Source organism: Salmo salar, chromosome 20, assembly GCF_965601325.2.
Source record: "Salmo salar chromosome 20, fSalSal1, whole genome shotgun sequence".
NCBI classification, from domain to species: Eukaryota; Metazoa; Chordata; class Actinopteri; order Salmoniformes; family Salmonidae; genus Salmo; species Salmo salar.
The window spans coordinates 79,357,996-79,371,534 of record NC_138310.1 but is presented as its reverse complement, the minus strand read 5'-3'; the positions used below and the strand labels follow the sequence as shown (position 1 = coordinate 79,371,534).

The window sequence follows — 13,539 nt, the reverse complement described above, 5'->3', positions numbered from 1 at the left end:
CTGATCTACTGCACACTGACTGTAGGCTTGTATTTCAGAACAAAACGTAGTCTGTGTTTAGACAGGCAGCCCATTAGATTTTTTCCCCCCCACTAATTGGTCTAATTGATCTTTTTCATGTCTGATTGGTTAAAAAAAAAAAAAAAAAGGCCAATTCATGAATAAAATCTCTGAATTGGGCTGCCTGTCTAAACGCAGCCATACAGGCCCTGTAGGACTAACACAGTCTGCTGTACCCTGCTGTACCCTGTGTTTGTGTGTAAAACCAAGTAGAGCACTTGTCTGAACCATACTGTGATAAACGGCACCAGTAATCAGAAGTGGTCGGGTTAGTCACGGGAAATGGGCTGACGGTGTGTGGATGGCTGGGTGTGAGGGAGAGAGACAGAATGCGTCAGCAGGAAGAGGACAGTAGAGTGGCGCTTGGCTGTGAATCTGTCCCAGGTCCATCTAAGTGGACATAATAACAGCTCACTCGTCACCACTATAATACCATTACTGATGACCGTTTACTGTCTAGAACACACACAGACATACAGCCACTGACACACACGGGAGTGGAGATGAGTGATAAGAGAAAGATGGAGAGAGGAGCGAGATGGACTTAAATAACAGGATAGGGAGGAGAGAGGTCTTCCAGGGGACAGTAATTAGAGCCATTGTAGTCGTTAACTCATGTCAGGAACAATCTAGTGTCTGAATGATGAAGGCAGCTCCTGGGTCAGGTTTGCTGTTCAGCCACGAGTAAAAGTGTGTGTGTGGCTGTTCTTGGTGTTTACAAGTTACCTAATGACAAAGCAGTAAATTAAAATACACCTACACTTCTCTTTTTTAACTAACACTGACTTGGCTGATAACTACTGTATTTTGAGGGGAAATTGTACTTGCTACGATTGTGATATATGGTTGTCTCACCTAGATATTTGAAAATGAATGCACTAATAGTAAGTGGCTCTGGATAAGAGGGTCTGCTAAACGACAAAAGTAAAAGAACAGAAAGCATCATAATTATTTCTTTTTAAGATAGTAAAACAACGAATCCCAACATACACAACAATTGTACATCAGCTTTTAAAATAGTTATTTCATGGCCTTCTGCCTGTATTTAATCAGAATAATCTAGGAGTAAAACAATGTGTTGACAGGATCAGAGGATTATAAAGCAGACAGAGTCTTCGTCTCAGAGGACAAGGCGGGGGCTAACGCCATATGGCTTGCAGTTACATCTACTGTATATTTACAGGGGCTAGGGGTTTATTGAGATGTGTTGGTTGGTTGGTTCAGCTGTCCGTCTTGGTGCAGTCGAAGGGTTTCCACCACTGGGAGAACTCAAGGACTTTCTTCCGCAGGTCGTCAAAGCTCTCTCTGATGGACTTCCTCCATATCCTGGGCTCCACGTCCAACATCCCCCCAACTATCTCCTGAAGAGAGAGGAGAGGAGGAGTGGGAGAGAAGGAGAGGAGGGAAGAGGAGAAGGATGGGGAAAGGAGGGAGAAGGTTTAGAGTGATACAGCGGACAGTAAAAGCACCCCATAGAGGTTGTAATTCACTGACCTTGCCAAAGTAGTGGGGGAACTTGTGTTCGTTTTCAATGACGTGAGCAAAGCCCCCCTGAAGACCAAAGTCTACTGAGAAATATGGCAGACCCCGCGGCACCTGGCACAGAGAGAACACACCGTCATACACACACTCACAGAATACACACCCCTAAAAAGCCTCTCTCAGGGGCAGAGACAGGCACCTGGTCCTGGAGCTTAGTAGAGGGAGGGAGGCATGCAGGGAGGGAGGGACAGACAGGGGGAAAGAGGGATGAAAACATTTCAGGAGTGGGGAAGGAGGAAAGAGAAGATGGAGGTATAACTTACAGCGTGGCGGATGTCTTTGGAGGAGAGATCCACAACCTTCTTATTCATCGCCCACTCCTCATCACATTCCATGATGGCTTTCTGTAGGACACACACAGTATTAACCCAGACAGCTCATCTATTCTATAGATGGTTTCTATAGGAAGACACACACACACACACACACACACACACCTTAAAGTAGATAGGAGCCATGTCTCCCAGTTCTCTGGGTAGAGGGATACACTCCAGGACCATGTGCTGGCGTCTCTTTGGGTTCATGTGGGTCTCCATAAACACACAGTCCTGATCCTGAGACTCAAACATCTGCACCAGCGCCCTGCGGAACACCTGCACACAGGACAAACACACAACGTCACACACAAACGCCAAACCCTGCCTTCTAGACAAATCAATGAAAATCGGAAAGGTGGGAGGGCATGTCTAGGCTGTAGAAGAGTTTTTGATTGGCTGACCTGGATCTCGGTCCACACGTCCTCATCCAATCCAGTGGCAGAGCAGTGGTGTTGCAGTGGAGTGATCAGACAGTGACCCTCTGTCAGAGACACACCTCCAGGCAGGCTCAGATACACCTGCGGAGACACACACACCAGTCAAAAAACACACTGACACACCCCAACCTGACACTACAAACCCCAATGGGCCAAACCCTCCTTCCTCACCTTGGTTCCTATGGCGATGAGCAGGTGTTTCTGGAGCTCGGGGTTGCTGAAGCAGTGATGGCATTTCTCCATGGTAACGGCCAGTCGCCTGTGCTCCGCTATGGCTCTGCTCCTCATCCTCTCCTCGTCTCGCCCCTCGCCCTCTCTCTGAGCCACGCTGGAAACAAACATGTCATCCAGGGTGTAGTTGTCATCGTCTGTCTTCCCCATCATCTGAGGGAGAGAGAGAGAAATGTTTGTTTGCTCACTGTTTGCCTAATGTGTGATTATTTACTTATCATAGCGATTTCCCCATGAGTCGGTGCACGGCCTTGAGTTACCTTTTTCAACACACACACACACACACACACACACACACACACACACACACACACACACACACACACACACACAGAGAGACCCAAAGGGCTAATCAATCAGTGTATCAATACAACTCCATACTGCTGTAGCCGGGTCAGTTAACAGACGTCATTGCTGTAGCTGAATAAACATCACACTAGGGAGCATCGAACAGCGGGCAAATATTCCCACTATTCACATCGCACATAGAAACAAGATAGGAGGGTGCTTTGAAAAGTTGTGTTGGTTCAGTTCTAGGATTTTATTTTTATGGCAGTGACAGAGAGGCGTCTCCATGGACACGGTGAGCTGTGGGGATGTCGTGTCGCCACACCCTGTCCTGACTGATTGACAGGTCTGGGTCTGTGTGAAAGCAGGCCTAGGTGTGTCTACATCATGTCCATCTAGTCTATTGTATGTGTGCGAGCATGGTGTGTGCACTCCATCACCTTATCACCCATGAAAACCCAACACCTCATTGGGTAGTCAGAACTGCATCACCCATACCACACCTCTACCAGTGCCTCCCTTCAGGAGGGAAGACTCTAGAACAGGAACAAAAGGCTGATCTAATATTAGCTCCTTTTGCTCTACTCTAATTCCAGAACTAATTTCCTCTTTCTCTCTCAGACAGAGCAAAGGGGAGACACTCGCTCTAGCTAAAGCTGTTTACAGATACTAAGGCAGAGATGTGATAAGTGCATGTTTGACTATGTGTGCTGGGCCAGTGTGGGGCTTTTATTGCCGTGGATAATGAATCAATTACACACACAGACCTGTGGTTAATGGCCACACCTCAATGCTGGAATTTTAGACAACTTCTACCTGGGCCACACATGTACCCTACACCCTGAATGGGACTTTGCCTTGTTTAGATTGGGCAACAAATGGTGGAACAGGGAACCAAGAAAGTGCAAACAGCAAATGCTTCTGGAATCCGACCGGTTACGACATAGAAGGTATGGGGAAGAAAATACAGTAGCGTATTAAAGTCTAGCTATCCTACCCTGGCCCCATTAAAGACTAGCTATCCTACCCTGGCCCCATTAAAGACTAGCCAATCTACCCTGGCCCCATTAAAGACTAGCCATCCTACCCTGGCCCCATTAAAGACTAGCCATCCTACCCTGGCCCCATTAAAGACTAGCTAACCTACCCTGGCCCCATTAAAGACTAGCCGTCCTACCCTGGACCCATTAAAGACTAGCCATGCTACCCTGGCCCCATTAAAAAGACTAGCTATCCTACCCTGGGACCATTAAAGACTAGCTATTCTACCCTGGCCCCATTAAAGACTAGCTATCCTACCCTGGCCCCATTAAAGACTAGCCATTCTACCCTGGCCCCATTAAAGACTAGCCATCCTACCCTGGGACCATTAAAAAGACTAGCCATTCTACCCTGGCCCCATTAAAGACTAGCCATCCTACCCTGGACCCATTAAAGACTAGCCATGCTACCCTGGCCCCATTAAAAAGACTAGCCATCCTAACCTGGCCCCAGTAAAGACTAGCTATCCTATCCTGGCCCCATTAAAGACTAGCCATCATACCCTGGCCCCATTAAAGACTAGCTATCCTACCCTGGAACCATTGAAACATCAACAGAAATACCAGGTCTAGGATTTAGGCATAGTGTAGATGCATCCAGCTGCTGAAAATATATATTTGCATGCGGTAAGGTAAAACTAAACCCAGACAAACATTGATACAGGAGACAGATGTACAACATTTTAAGACCATAGAGCTATTAACTGGTTATCAGACCATCTTGACTGAAGAAATCAAAATTGAGATTTTGGGGGTGGTTGAGGAGTAAAACAGGGCCAGTGTTAAAGCCATAAGGACCAGGGTTGGGAATGAGGAGGAAACAGGGCCAGTGTTAAAGCCATAAGGACCAGGGTTGGGGATGAGGAGGAAACAGGGCCAGTGTTAAAGCCATAAGGACCAGGGTTGGGGATGAGGAGTAAAACAGGGCCAGTGTTAAAGCCATAAGGAAGGACCAGGGTGGTGGATGAGGAGTAAAACAGGGCCAGTGTTAAAGCCATAAGGACGAGGGTGGTGGATGAGGAGGAAACAGGGCCAGTGTTAAAGCCATAAGGACCAGGGTGGGGATGAGGAGGAAACAGGGCCAGTGTTAAAGCCATAAGGACCAGGGTGGTGGATGAGGAGTAAAACAGGGCCAGTGTTAAAGCCATAAGGACCAGGGTTGGGGATGAGGAGGAAACAGGGCCAGTGTTAAAGCCATAAGGACCAGGGTTGGGGATGAGGAGTAAAACAGGGCCAGTGTTAAAGCCATAAGTACCAGGGTTGTGGATGAGGAGGAAACAGGGCCAGTGTTAAAGCCATAAGTACCAGGGTTGGGGATGAGGAGTAAAACAGGGCCAGTGTTAAAGCCATAAGGACCAGGGTTGGGGATGAGGAGGAAACAGGGCCAGTGTTAAAGCCATAAGGACCAGGGTGGTGGATGAGGAGGAAACAGGGCCAGTGTTAAAGCCATAAGGACCAGGGTGGTGGATGAGGAGGAAACAGGGCCAGTGTTAAAGCCATAAGGACCAGGGTTGGGGATGAGGAGTAAAACAGGGCCAGTGTTAAAGCCATAAGGACCAGGGTGGTGGATGAGGAGGAAACAGGGCCAGTGTTAAAGCCATAAGGACCAGGGTGGGGATGAGGAGGAAACAGGGCCAGTGTTAAAGCCATAAGGACCAGGGTGGTGGATGAGGAGGAAACAGGGCCAGTGTTAAAGCCATAAGGACCAGGGTGGGGATGAGGAGTAAAACAGGGCCAGTGTTAAAGCCATAAGGACCAGGGTGGTGGATGAGGAGGAAACAAGGCCAGTGTTAAAGCCATAAGGACCAGGGTTGGGGATGAGGAGTAAAACAGGGCCAGTGTTAAAGCCATAAGTACCAGGGTTGTGGATGAGGAGGAAACAGGGCCAGTGTTAAAGCCATAAGTACCAGGGTTGGGGATGAGGAGTAAAACAGGGCCAGTGTTAAAGCCATAAGGACCAGGGTTGGGGATGAGGGGGAAACAGGGCCAGTGTTAAAGCCATAAGGACCAGGGTGGTGGATGGGGAGGAAACAGGGCCAGTGTTAAAGCCATAAGGACCAGGGTGGTGGATGAGGAGGAAACAGGGCCAGTGTTAAAGCCATAAGGACCAGGGTGGGGATGAGGAGTAAAACAGGGCCAGTGTTAAAGCAATAAGGAACAGGGTTGGGGATGAGGAGGAAACAGGGCCAGTGTTAAAGCCATAAGGACCAGGGTTGGGCATGAGGAGGAAACAGGGCCAGTGTTAAAGCCATAAGGACCAGGGTTGGGGATGAGGAGTAAAACAGGGCCAGTGTTAAAGCCATAAGGACCAGGGTGGTGGATGAGGAGGAAACAGGGCCAGTGTTAAAGCCATAAGGACCAGGGTTGGGGATGAGGAGGAAACAGGTCCAGTGTTAAAGCCATAAGGACCAGGTTGGTGGATGAGGAGGAAACAGGGCCAAGGTTAAAGCCATAAGGACCAGGGTGGTGGATGAGGAGGAAACAGGGCCAGTGTTAAAGCCATAAGGACCAGGGTGGGGATGAGGAGGAAACAGGGCCAGTGTTAAAGCCATAAGGACCAGGGTTGGGGATGAGGAGTAAAACAGGGCCAGTGTTAAAGCCATAAGGACCAGGGTTGGGGATGAGGAGGAAACAGGGCCAGTGTTAAAGCCATAAGGACCAGGGTTGGGGATGAGGAGTAAAACAGGGCCAGTGTTAAAGCCATAAGTACCAGGGTTGTGGATGAGGAGGAAACAGGGCCAGTGTTAAAGCCATAAGTACCAGGGTTGGGGATGAGGAGTAAAACAGGGCCAGTGTTAAAGCCATAAGGACCAGGGTGGTGGATGAGGAGTAAAACAGGGCCAGTGTTAAAGCCATAAGGACCAGGGTGGTGGATGAGGAGGAAACAGGGCCAGTGTTAAAGCCATAAGGACCAGGGTGGTGGATGAGGAGGAAACAGGGCCAGTGTTAAAGCCATAAGTACCAGGGTTGTGGATGAGGAGGAAACAGGGCCAGTGTTAAAGCCATAAGTACCAGGGTTGGGGATGAGGAGTAAAACAGGGCCAGTGTTAAAGCCATAAGGACCAGGGTTGGGGATGAGGGGGAAACAGGGCCAGTGTTAAAGCCATAAGGACCAGGGTGGTGGATGAGGAGGAAACAGGGCCAGTGTTAAAGCCATAAGGACCAGGTTGGTGGATGAGGAGGAAACAGGGCCAAGGTTAAAGCCATAAGGACCAGGGTGGTGGATGAGGAGGAAACAGGGCCAGTGTTAAAGCCATAAGGACCAGGGTGGGGATGAGGAGGAAACAGGGCCAGTGTTAAAGCCATAAGGACCAGGGTTGGGGATGAGGAGGAAACAGGGCCAGTGTTAAAGCCATAAGGACCAGGGGGGTGGATGAGGAGGAAACAGGGCCAGTGTTAAAGCCATAAGGACCAGGGTTGGGGATGAGGAGTAAAACAGGGCCAGTGTTAAAGCCATAAGTACCAGGGTTGTGTATGAGGAGGAAACAGGGCCAGTGTTAAAGCCATAAGTACCAGGGTTGGGGATGAGGAGTAAAACAGGGCCAGTGTTAAAGCCATAAGGACCAGGGTTGGGGATGAGGAGGAAACAGGGCCAGTGTTAAAGCCATAAGGACCAGGGTGGTGGATGAGGAGGAAACAGGGCCAGTGTTAAAGCCATAAGGACCAGGGTGGTGGATGAGGAGGAAACAGGGCCAGTGTTAAAGCCATAAGGACCAGGGTGGGGATGAGGAGTAAAACAGGGCCAGTGTTAAAGCCATAAGGACCAGGGTGGTGGATGAGGAGGAAACAGGGCCAGTGTTAAAGCCATAAGGACCAGGGTGGGGATGAGGAGGAAACAGGGCCAGTGTTAAAGCCATAAGGACCAGGGTTGGGGATGAGGAGTAAAACAGGGCCAGTGTTAAAGCCATAAGTACCAGGGTTGTGGATGAGGAGGAAACAGGGCCAGTGTTAAAGCCATAAGTACCAGGGTTGGGGATGAGGAGTAAAACAGGGCCAGTGTTAAAGCCATAAGGACCAGGGTTGGGGATGAGGGGGAAACAGGGCCAGTGTTAAAGCCATAAGGACCAGGGTGGTGGATGAGGAGGAAACAGGGCCAGTGTTAAAGCCATAAGGACCAGGGTGGTGGATGAGGAGGAAACAGGGCCAGTGTTAAAGCCATAAGGACCAGGGTGGGGATGAGGAGTAAAACAGGGCCAGTGTTAAAGCAATAAGGAACAGGGTTGGGGATGAGGAGGAAACAGGGCCAGTGTTAAAGCCATAAGGACCAGGGTTGGGCATGAGGAGGAAACAGGGCCAGTGTTAAAGCCATAAGGACCAGGGTTGGGGATGAGGAGTAAAACAGGGCCAGTGTTAAAGCCATAAGGACCAGGGTTGGGGATGAGGAGTAAAACAGGGCCAGTGTTAAAGCCATAAGGACCAGGGTGGTGGATGAGGAGGAAACAGGGCCAGTGTTAAAGCCATAAGGACCAGGGTGGGGATGAGGAGGAAACAGGGCCAGTGTTAAAGCCATAAGGACCAGGGTGGTGGATGAGAAGGATACAGGGCCAGTGTTAAAGCCATAAGGACCAGGGTGGTGGATGAGGAGGAAAGAGGGCCAGTGTTAAAGCCATAAGGACCAGGGTGGGGATGAGGAGGAAACAGGGCCAGTGTTAAAGCCATAAGGACCAGGTTGGTGGATGAGGAGGAAACAGGGCCAAGGTTAAAGCCATAAGGACCAGGGTGGTGGATGAGGAGGAAACAGGGCCAGTGTTAAAGCCAATATGACCAGGGTGGGGATGAGGAGGAAACAGGGCCAGTGTTAAAGCCATAAGGACCAGGGTTGGGGATGAGGAGTAAAACAGGGCCAGTGTTAAAGCCATAAGGACCAGGGTTGGGGATGAGGAGGAAACAGGGCCAGTGTTAAAGCCATAAGGACCAGGGGGGTGGATGAGGAGGAAACAGGGCCAGTGTTAAAGCCATAAGGACCAGGGTTGGGGATGAGGAGTAAAACAGGGCCAGTGTTAAAGCCATAAGTACCAGGGTTGTGGATGAGGAGGAAACAGGGCCAGTGTTAAAGCCATAAGGACCAGGGTGGTGGATGAGGAGGAAACAGGGCCAGTGTTAAAGCCATAAGGACCAGGGTGGTGGATGAGGAGGAAACAGGGCCAGTGTTAAAGCCATAAGGACCAGGGTGGGGATGAGGAGTAAAACAGGGCCAGTGTTAAAGCCATAAGGACCAGGGTTGGGGATGAGGAGGAAACAGGGCCAGTGTTAAAGCCATAAGGACCAGGGTTGGGGATGAGGAGGAAACAGGGCCAGTGTTAAAGCCATAAGGACCAGGGTGGTGGATGAGGAGGAAACAGGGCCAGTGTTAAAGCCATAAGGACCAGGGTGGGGATGAGGAGGAAACAGGGCCAGTGTTAAAGCCATAAGGACCAGGGTTGGGGATGAGGAGGAAACAGGTCCAGTGTTAAAGCCATAAGGACCAGGGGGGTGGATGAGGAGGAAACAGGGCCAGTGTTAAAGCCATAAGGACCAGGGTTGGGGATGAGGAGGAAACAGGTCCAGTGTTAAAGCCATAAGGACCAGGTTGGTGGATGAGGAGGAAACAGGGCCAAGGTTAAAGCCATAAGGACCAGGGTGGTGGATGAGGAGGAAACAGGGCCAGTGTTAAAGCCATAAGGACCAGGGTGGGGATGAGGAGGAAACAGGGCCAGTGTTAAAGCCATAAGGACCAGGGTTGGGGATGAGGAGTAAAACAGGGCCAGTGTTAAAGCCATAAGGACCAGGGTTGGGGATGAGGAGGAAACAGGGCCAGTGTTAAAGCCATAAGGACCAGGGTTGGGGATGAGGAGGAAACAGGGCCAGTGTTAAAGCCATAAGGACCAGGGGGGTGGATGAGGAGGAAACAGGGCCAGTGTTAAAGCCATAAGGACCAGGGTTGGGGATGAGGAGTAAAACAGGGCCAGTGTTAAAGCCATAAGTACCAGGGTTGTGGATGAGGAGGAAACAGGGCCAGTGTTAAAGCCATAAGTACCAGGGTTGGGGATGAGGAGTAAAACAGGGCCAGTGTTAAAGCCATAAGGACCAGGGTTGGGGATGAGGAGGAAACAGGGCCAGTGTTAAAGCCATAAGGACCAGGGTGGTGGATGAGGAGGAAACAGGGCCAGTGTTAAAGCCATAAGGACCAGGGTGGTGGATGAGGAGGAAACAGGGCCAGTGTTAAAGCCATAAGGACCAGGGTGGGGATGAGGAGTAAAACAGGGCCAGTGTTAAAGCCATAAGGACCAGGGTTGGGGATGAGGAGGAAACAGGGCCAGTGTTAAAGCCATAAGGACCAGGGTTGGGGATGAGGAGGAAACAGGTCCAGTGTTAAAGCCATAAGGACCAGGGTGGTGGATGAGGAGGAAACAGGGCCAGTGTTAAAGCCATAAGGACCAGGGTGGTGGATGAGGAGGAAACAGGGCCAGTGTTAAAGCCATAAGGACCAGGGTTGGGGATGAGGAGGAAACAGGGCCAGTGTTAAAGCCATAAGGACCAGGGTGGTGGATGAGGAGGAAACAGGGCCAGTGTTAAAGCCATAAGGACCAGGGTGGGGATGAGGAGGAAACAGGGCCAGTGTTAAAGCCATAAGGACCAGGGTTGGGGATGAGGAGGAAACAGGTCCAGTGTTAAAGCCATAAGGACCAGGTTGGTGGATGAGGAGGAAACAGGGCCAAGGTTAAAGCCATAAGGACCAGGGTGGTGGATGAGGAGGAAACAGGGCCAGTGTTAAAGCCATAAGGACCAGGGTTGGGGATGAGGAGGAAACAGGGCCAGTGTTAAAGCCATAAGGACCAGGGTTGGGGATGAGGAGGAAACAGGGCCAGTGTTAAAGCCATAAGGACCAGGGTTGGGGATGAGGAGGAAACAGGTCCAGTGTTAAAGCCATAAGGACCAGGGTGGTGGATGAGGAGGAAACAGGGACAGTGTTAAAGCCATAAGGACCAAGGTTGGGCATGAGGAGGAAACAGGGCCAGTGTTAAAGCCATAAGGACCAGGGTGGTGGATGAGGAGGAAACAGGGCCAGTGTTAAAGCCATAAGGACCAGGGTGGGGATGAGGAGGAAACAGGGCCAGTGTTAAAGCCATAAGGACCAGGGTGGGGATGAGGAGGAAACAGGGCCAGTGTTAAAGCCATAAGGACCAGGGTTGGGGATGAGGAGGAAACAGGGCCAGTGTTAAAGCCATAAGGACCAGGGTTGGGGATGAGGAGGAAACAGGTCCAGTGTTAAAGACATAAGGACCAGGGTGGTGGATGAGGAGGAAACAGGGCCAGTGTTAAAGCCATAAGGAAGGACCAGGGTGGTGGATGAGGAGTAAAACAGGGCCAGTGTTAAAGCCATAAGGACCAGGGTGGTGGATGAGGAGTAAAACAGGGCCAGTGTTAAAGCCATAAGGACCAGGGTGGTGGATGAGGAGGAAACAGGGCCAGTGTTAAAGCCATAAGGACCAGGGTGGGGATGAGGAGGAAACAGGGCCAGTGTTAAAGCCATAAGGACCAGGGTTGGGGATGAGGAGTAAAACAGGGCCAGTGTTAAAGCCATAAGGACCAGGGTGGTGGATGAGGAGTAAAACAGGGCCAGTGTTAAAGCCATAAGGACCAGGGTTGGGGATGAGGAGGAAACAGGTCCAGTGTTAAAGCCATAAGGACCAGGGGGGTGGATGAGGAGGAAACAGGGCCAGTGTTAAAGCCATAAGGACCAGGGTGGTGGATGAGGAGGAAACAGGGCCAGTGTTAAAGCCATAAGGACCAGGGTGGGGATGAGGAGGAAACAGGGCCAGTGTTAAAGCCATAAGGACCAGGGTTGGGGATGAGGAGTAAAACAGGTCCAGTGTTAAAGCCATAAGGACCAGGGTTGGGGATGAGGAGTAAAACAGGTCCAGTGTTAAAGCCATAAGGACCAGGGTTGGGGATGAGGAGGAAACAGGGCCAGTGTTAAAGCCATAAGGACCAGGGTGGTGGATGAGGAGGAAACAGGGCCAGTGTTAAAGCCATAAGGACCAGGGTGGTGGATGAGGAGGAAACAGGGCCAGTGTTAAAGCCATAAGGACCAGGGTTGGGGATGTGAAGGATACAGGGCCAGTGTTAAAGCCATAAGGACCAGGGTGGTGGATGAGGAGGAAACAGGGCCAGTGTTAAAGCCATAAGGACCAGGGTGGTGGATGAGGAGGAAACAGGGCCAGTGTTAAAGCCATAAGGACCAGGGTGGCGGATGAGGAGGAAACAGGGCCAGTGTTAAAGCCATAAGGACCAGGGGGGTGGATGAGAAGGATACAGGGCCAGTGTTAAAGCCATAAGGACCAGGGTTGGGGATGAGGAGGAAACAGGGCCAGTGTTAAAGCCATAAGGACCAGGGTTGGGGATGAGGAGGAAACAGGGCCAGTGTTAAAGCCATAAGGACCAGGGGGGTGGATGAGGAGGAAACAGGGCCAGTGTTAAAGCCATAAGGACCAGGGTTGGGGATGAGGAGGAAACAGGGCCAGTGTTAAAGCCATAAGGACCAGGGTGGTGGATGAGGAGGAAACAGGGACAGTGTTAAAGCCATAAGGACCAGGGTAGTGGTGTTGAGACAATTACTTTCTCTCCATGCACATTATAAATATAAAAATGATTAGATGTAGTATTTATAGTCACCATGTCATGGTAACTGTAGTAGTATTTATAGAGTCTAGTCCCTGCTTAAGGAGAGTGTGTGTGGCGCTAATGATATAGCCCACACAGGAGAGAGAGCTAAAAGGGTGCAACTTTGTCGCTTTCATTTTGAATCACCATGGCAAGTCCGATGTCTCCAAGAGTTTATTAATAATGCTCTCTCCCTCCATCCCCCTCTCTCCACCCCCTCTCTCCCTCCATCCCCATCTCTCTCTCTCTCCATCCCATCTCCCTCATCTCCCTCTCTCCATTTCTATCCCATCTCCCTCTCCCATCTCCCTCTCCCTCTCCATCTCTCCTCATCCCCATGTCCCCCCATCCCCATCTCTCCTCATCCCCATCTTTCCCCATCCCCATGTCTCCCTCTCCCCATGTCTCCCCATGTCTCCCTCTCCCCATCTCTCCCCCATCCCCATGTCTCCCTCTCCATCTCTCCCCATGTCTCCCTCTCCATCTCGCCCCATCTCTCTCTCTCTCCATCTCTATCCCATCTCCCTCTCTCCATCCCCCCCCCCCCCATCTCCCTCTCTCCATCTATATCCCATCTCCCTCTCCCCCCCTCCCATCTCTCCCCCCATATCCCCAACTCTCCCCCATATCTCCAACTCTCCCTCTCCCCAGCCCCAACTCTCCCTCTCCCCAGCCCCAACTCTCCCTCTCCCCAGCCCCAACTCTCCCTCTCTCCAGCCCCAACTCTCCCTCTCTCCAGCCCCAACTCTCCCTCTCTCCAGCCCCAACTCTCCCTCTCTCCAGCCCCAACTCTCCCTCTCCATCTCTCCTCATCCCCATCTCTCCCCATCCCCATGTCTCCCCATCCCTATCTCCCCCTTTCTCCCTCCCTCTCCATCTCCCCCTTTCTCCCGCCCTCTCCCCCCCGCCCTCTCCAGCCCCCATCTCCCCCGCTCTCCAGCCCCCATCCCCCCCCCTCTCCAGCCCCCATCCCCCTCTCTC

The 13,539-nt window shown here is 51.1% G+C and overlaps 1 protein-coding gene across 2 annotated transcripts in view; it reads right to left on the bottom strand.

Annotated features, from left to right (window-relative positions):
- Positions 1–1,002: 1,002 nt before the first annotated feature.
- The window catches only part of cwf19l2 (CWF19 like cell cycle control factor 2), a 42,977-nt gene continuing 30,440 nt past the window's right edge, over positions 1,003–13,539 (bottom strand). For both annotated transcript variants that reach the window (XM_045703991.2, XM_045703992.2), the window contains exons 14-19: positions 2,528–2,740; positions 2,321–2,437; positions 2,040–2,195; positions 1,866–1,946; positions 1,555–1,656; positions 1,003–1,421 (exon numbers count right to left, since the gene is read on the bottom strand). In XM_045703991.2, coding sequence (XP_045559947.1) covers positions 1,281–1,421; positions 1,555–1,656; positions 1,866–1,946; positions 2,040–2,195; positions 2,321–2,437; positions 2,528–2,740 — 810 coding nt within the window. In that variant the 3' untranslated portion in view covers positions 1,003–1,280. The remainder of the gene's footprint in view (positions 1,422–1,554; positions 1,657–1,865; positions 1,947–2,039; positions 2,196–2,320; positions 2,438–2,527; positions 2,741–13,539) is intronic.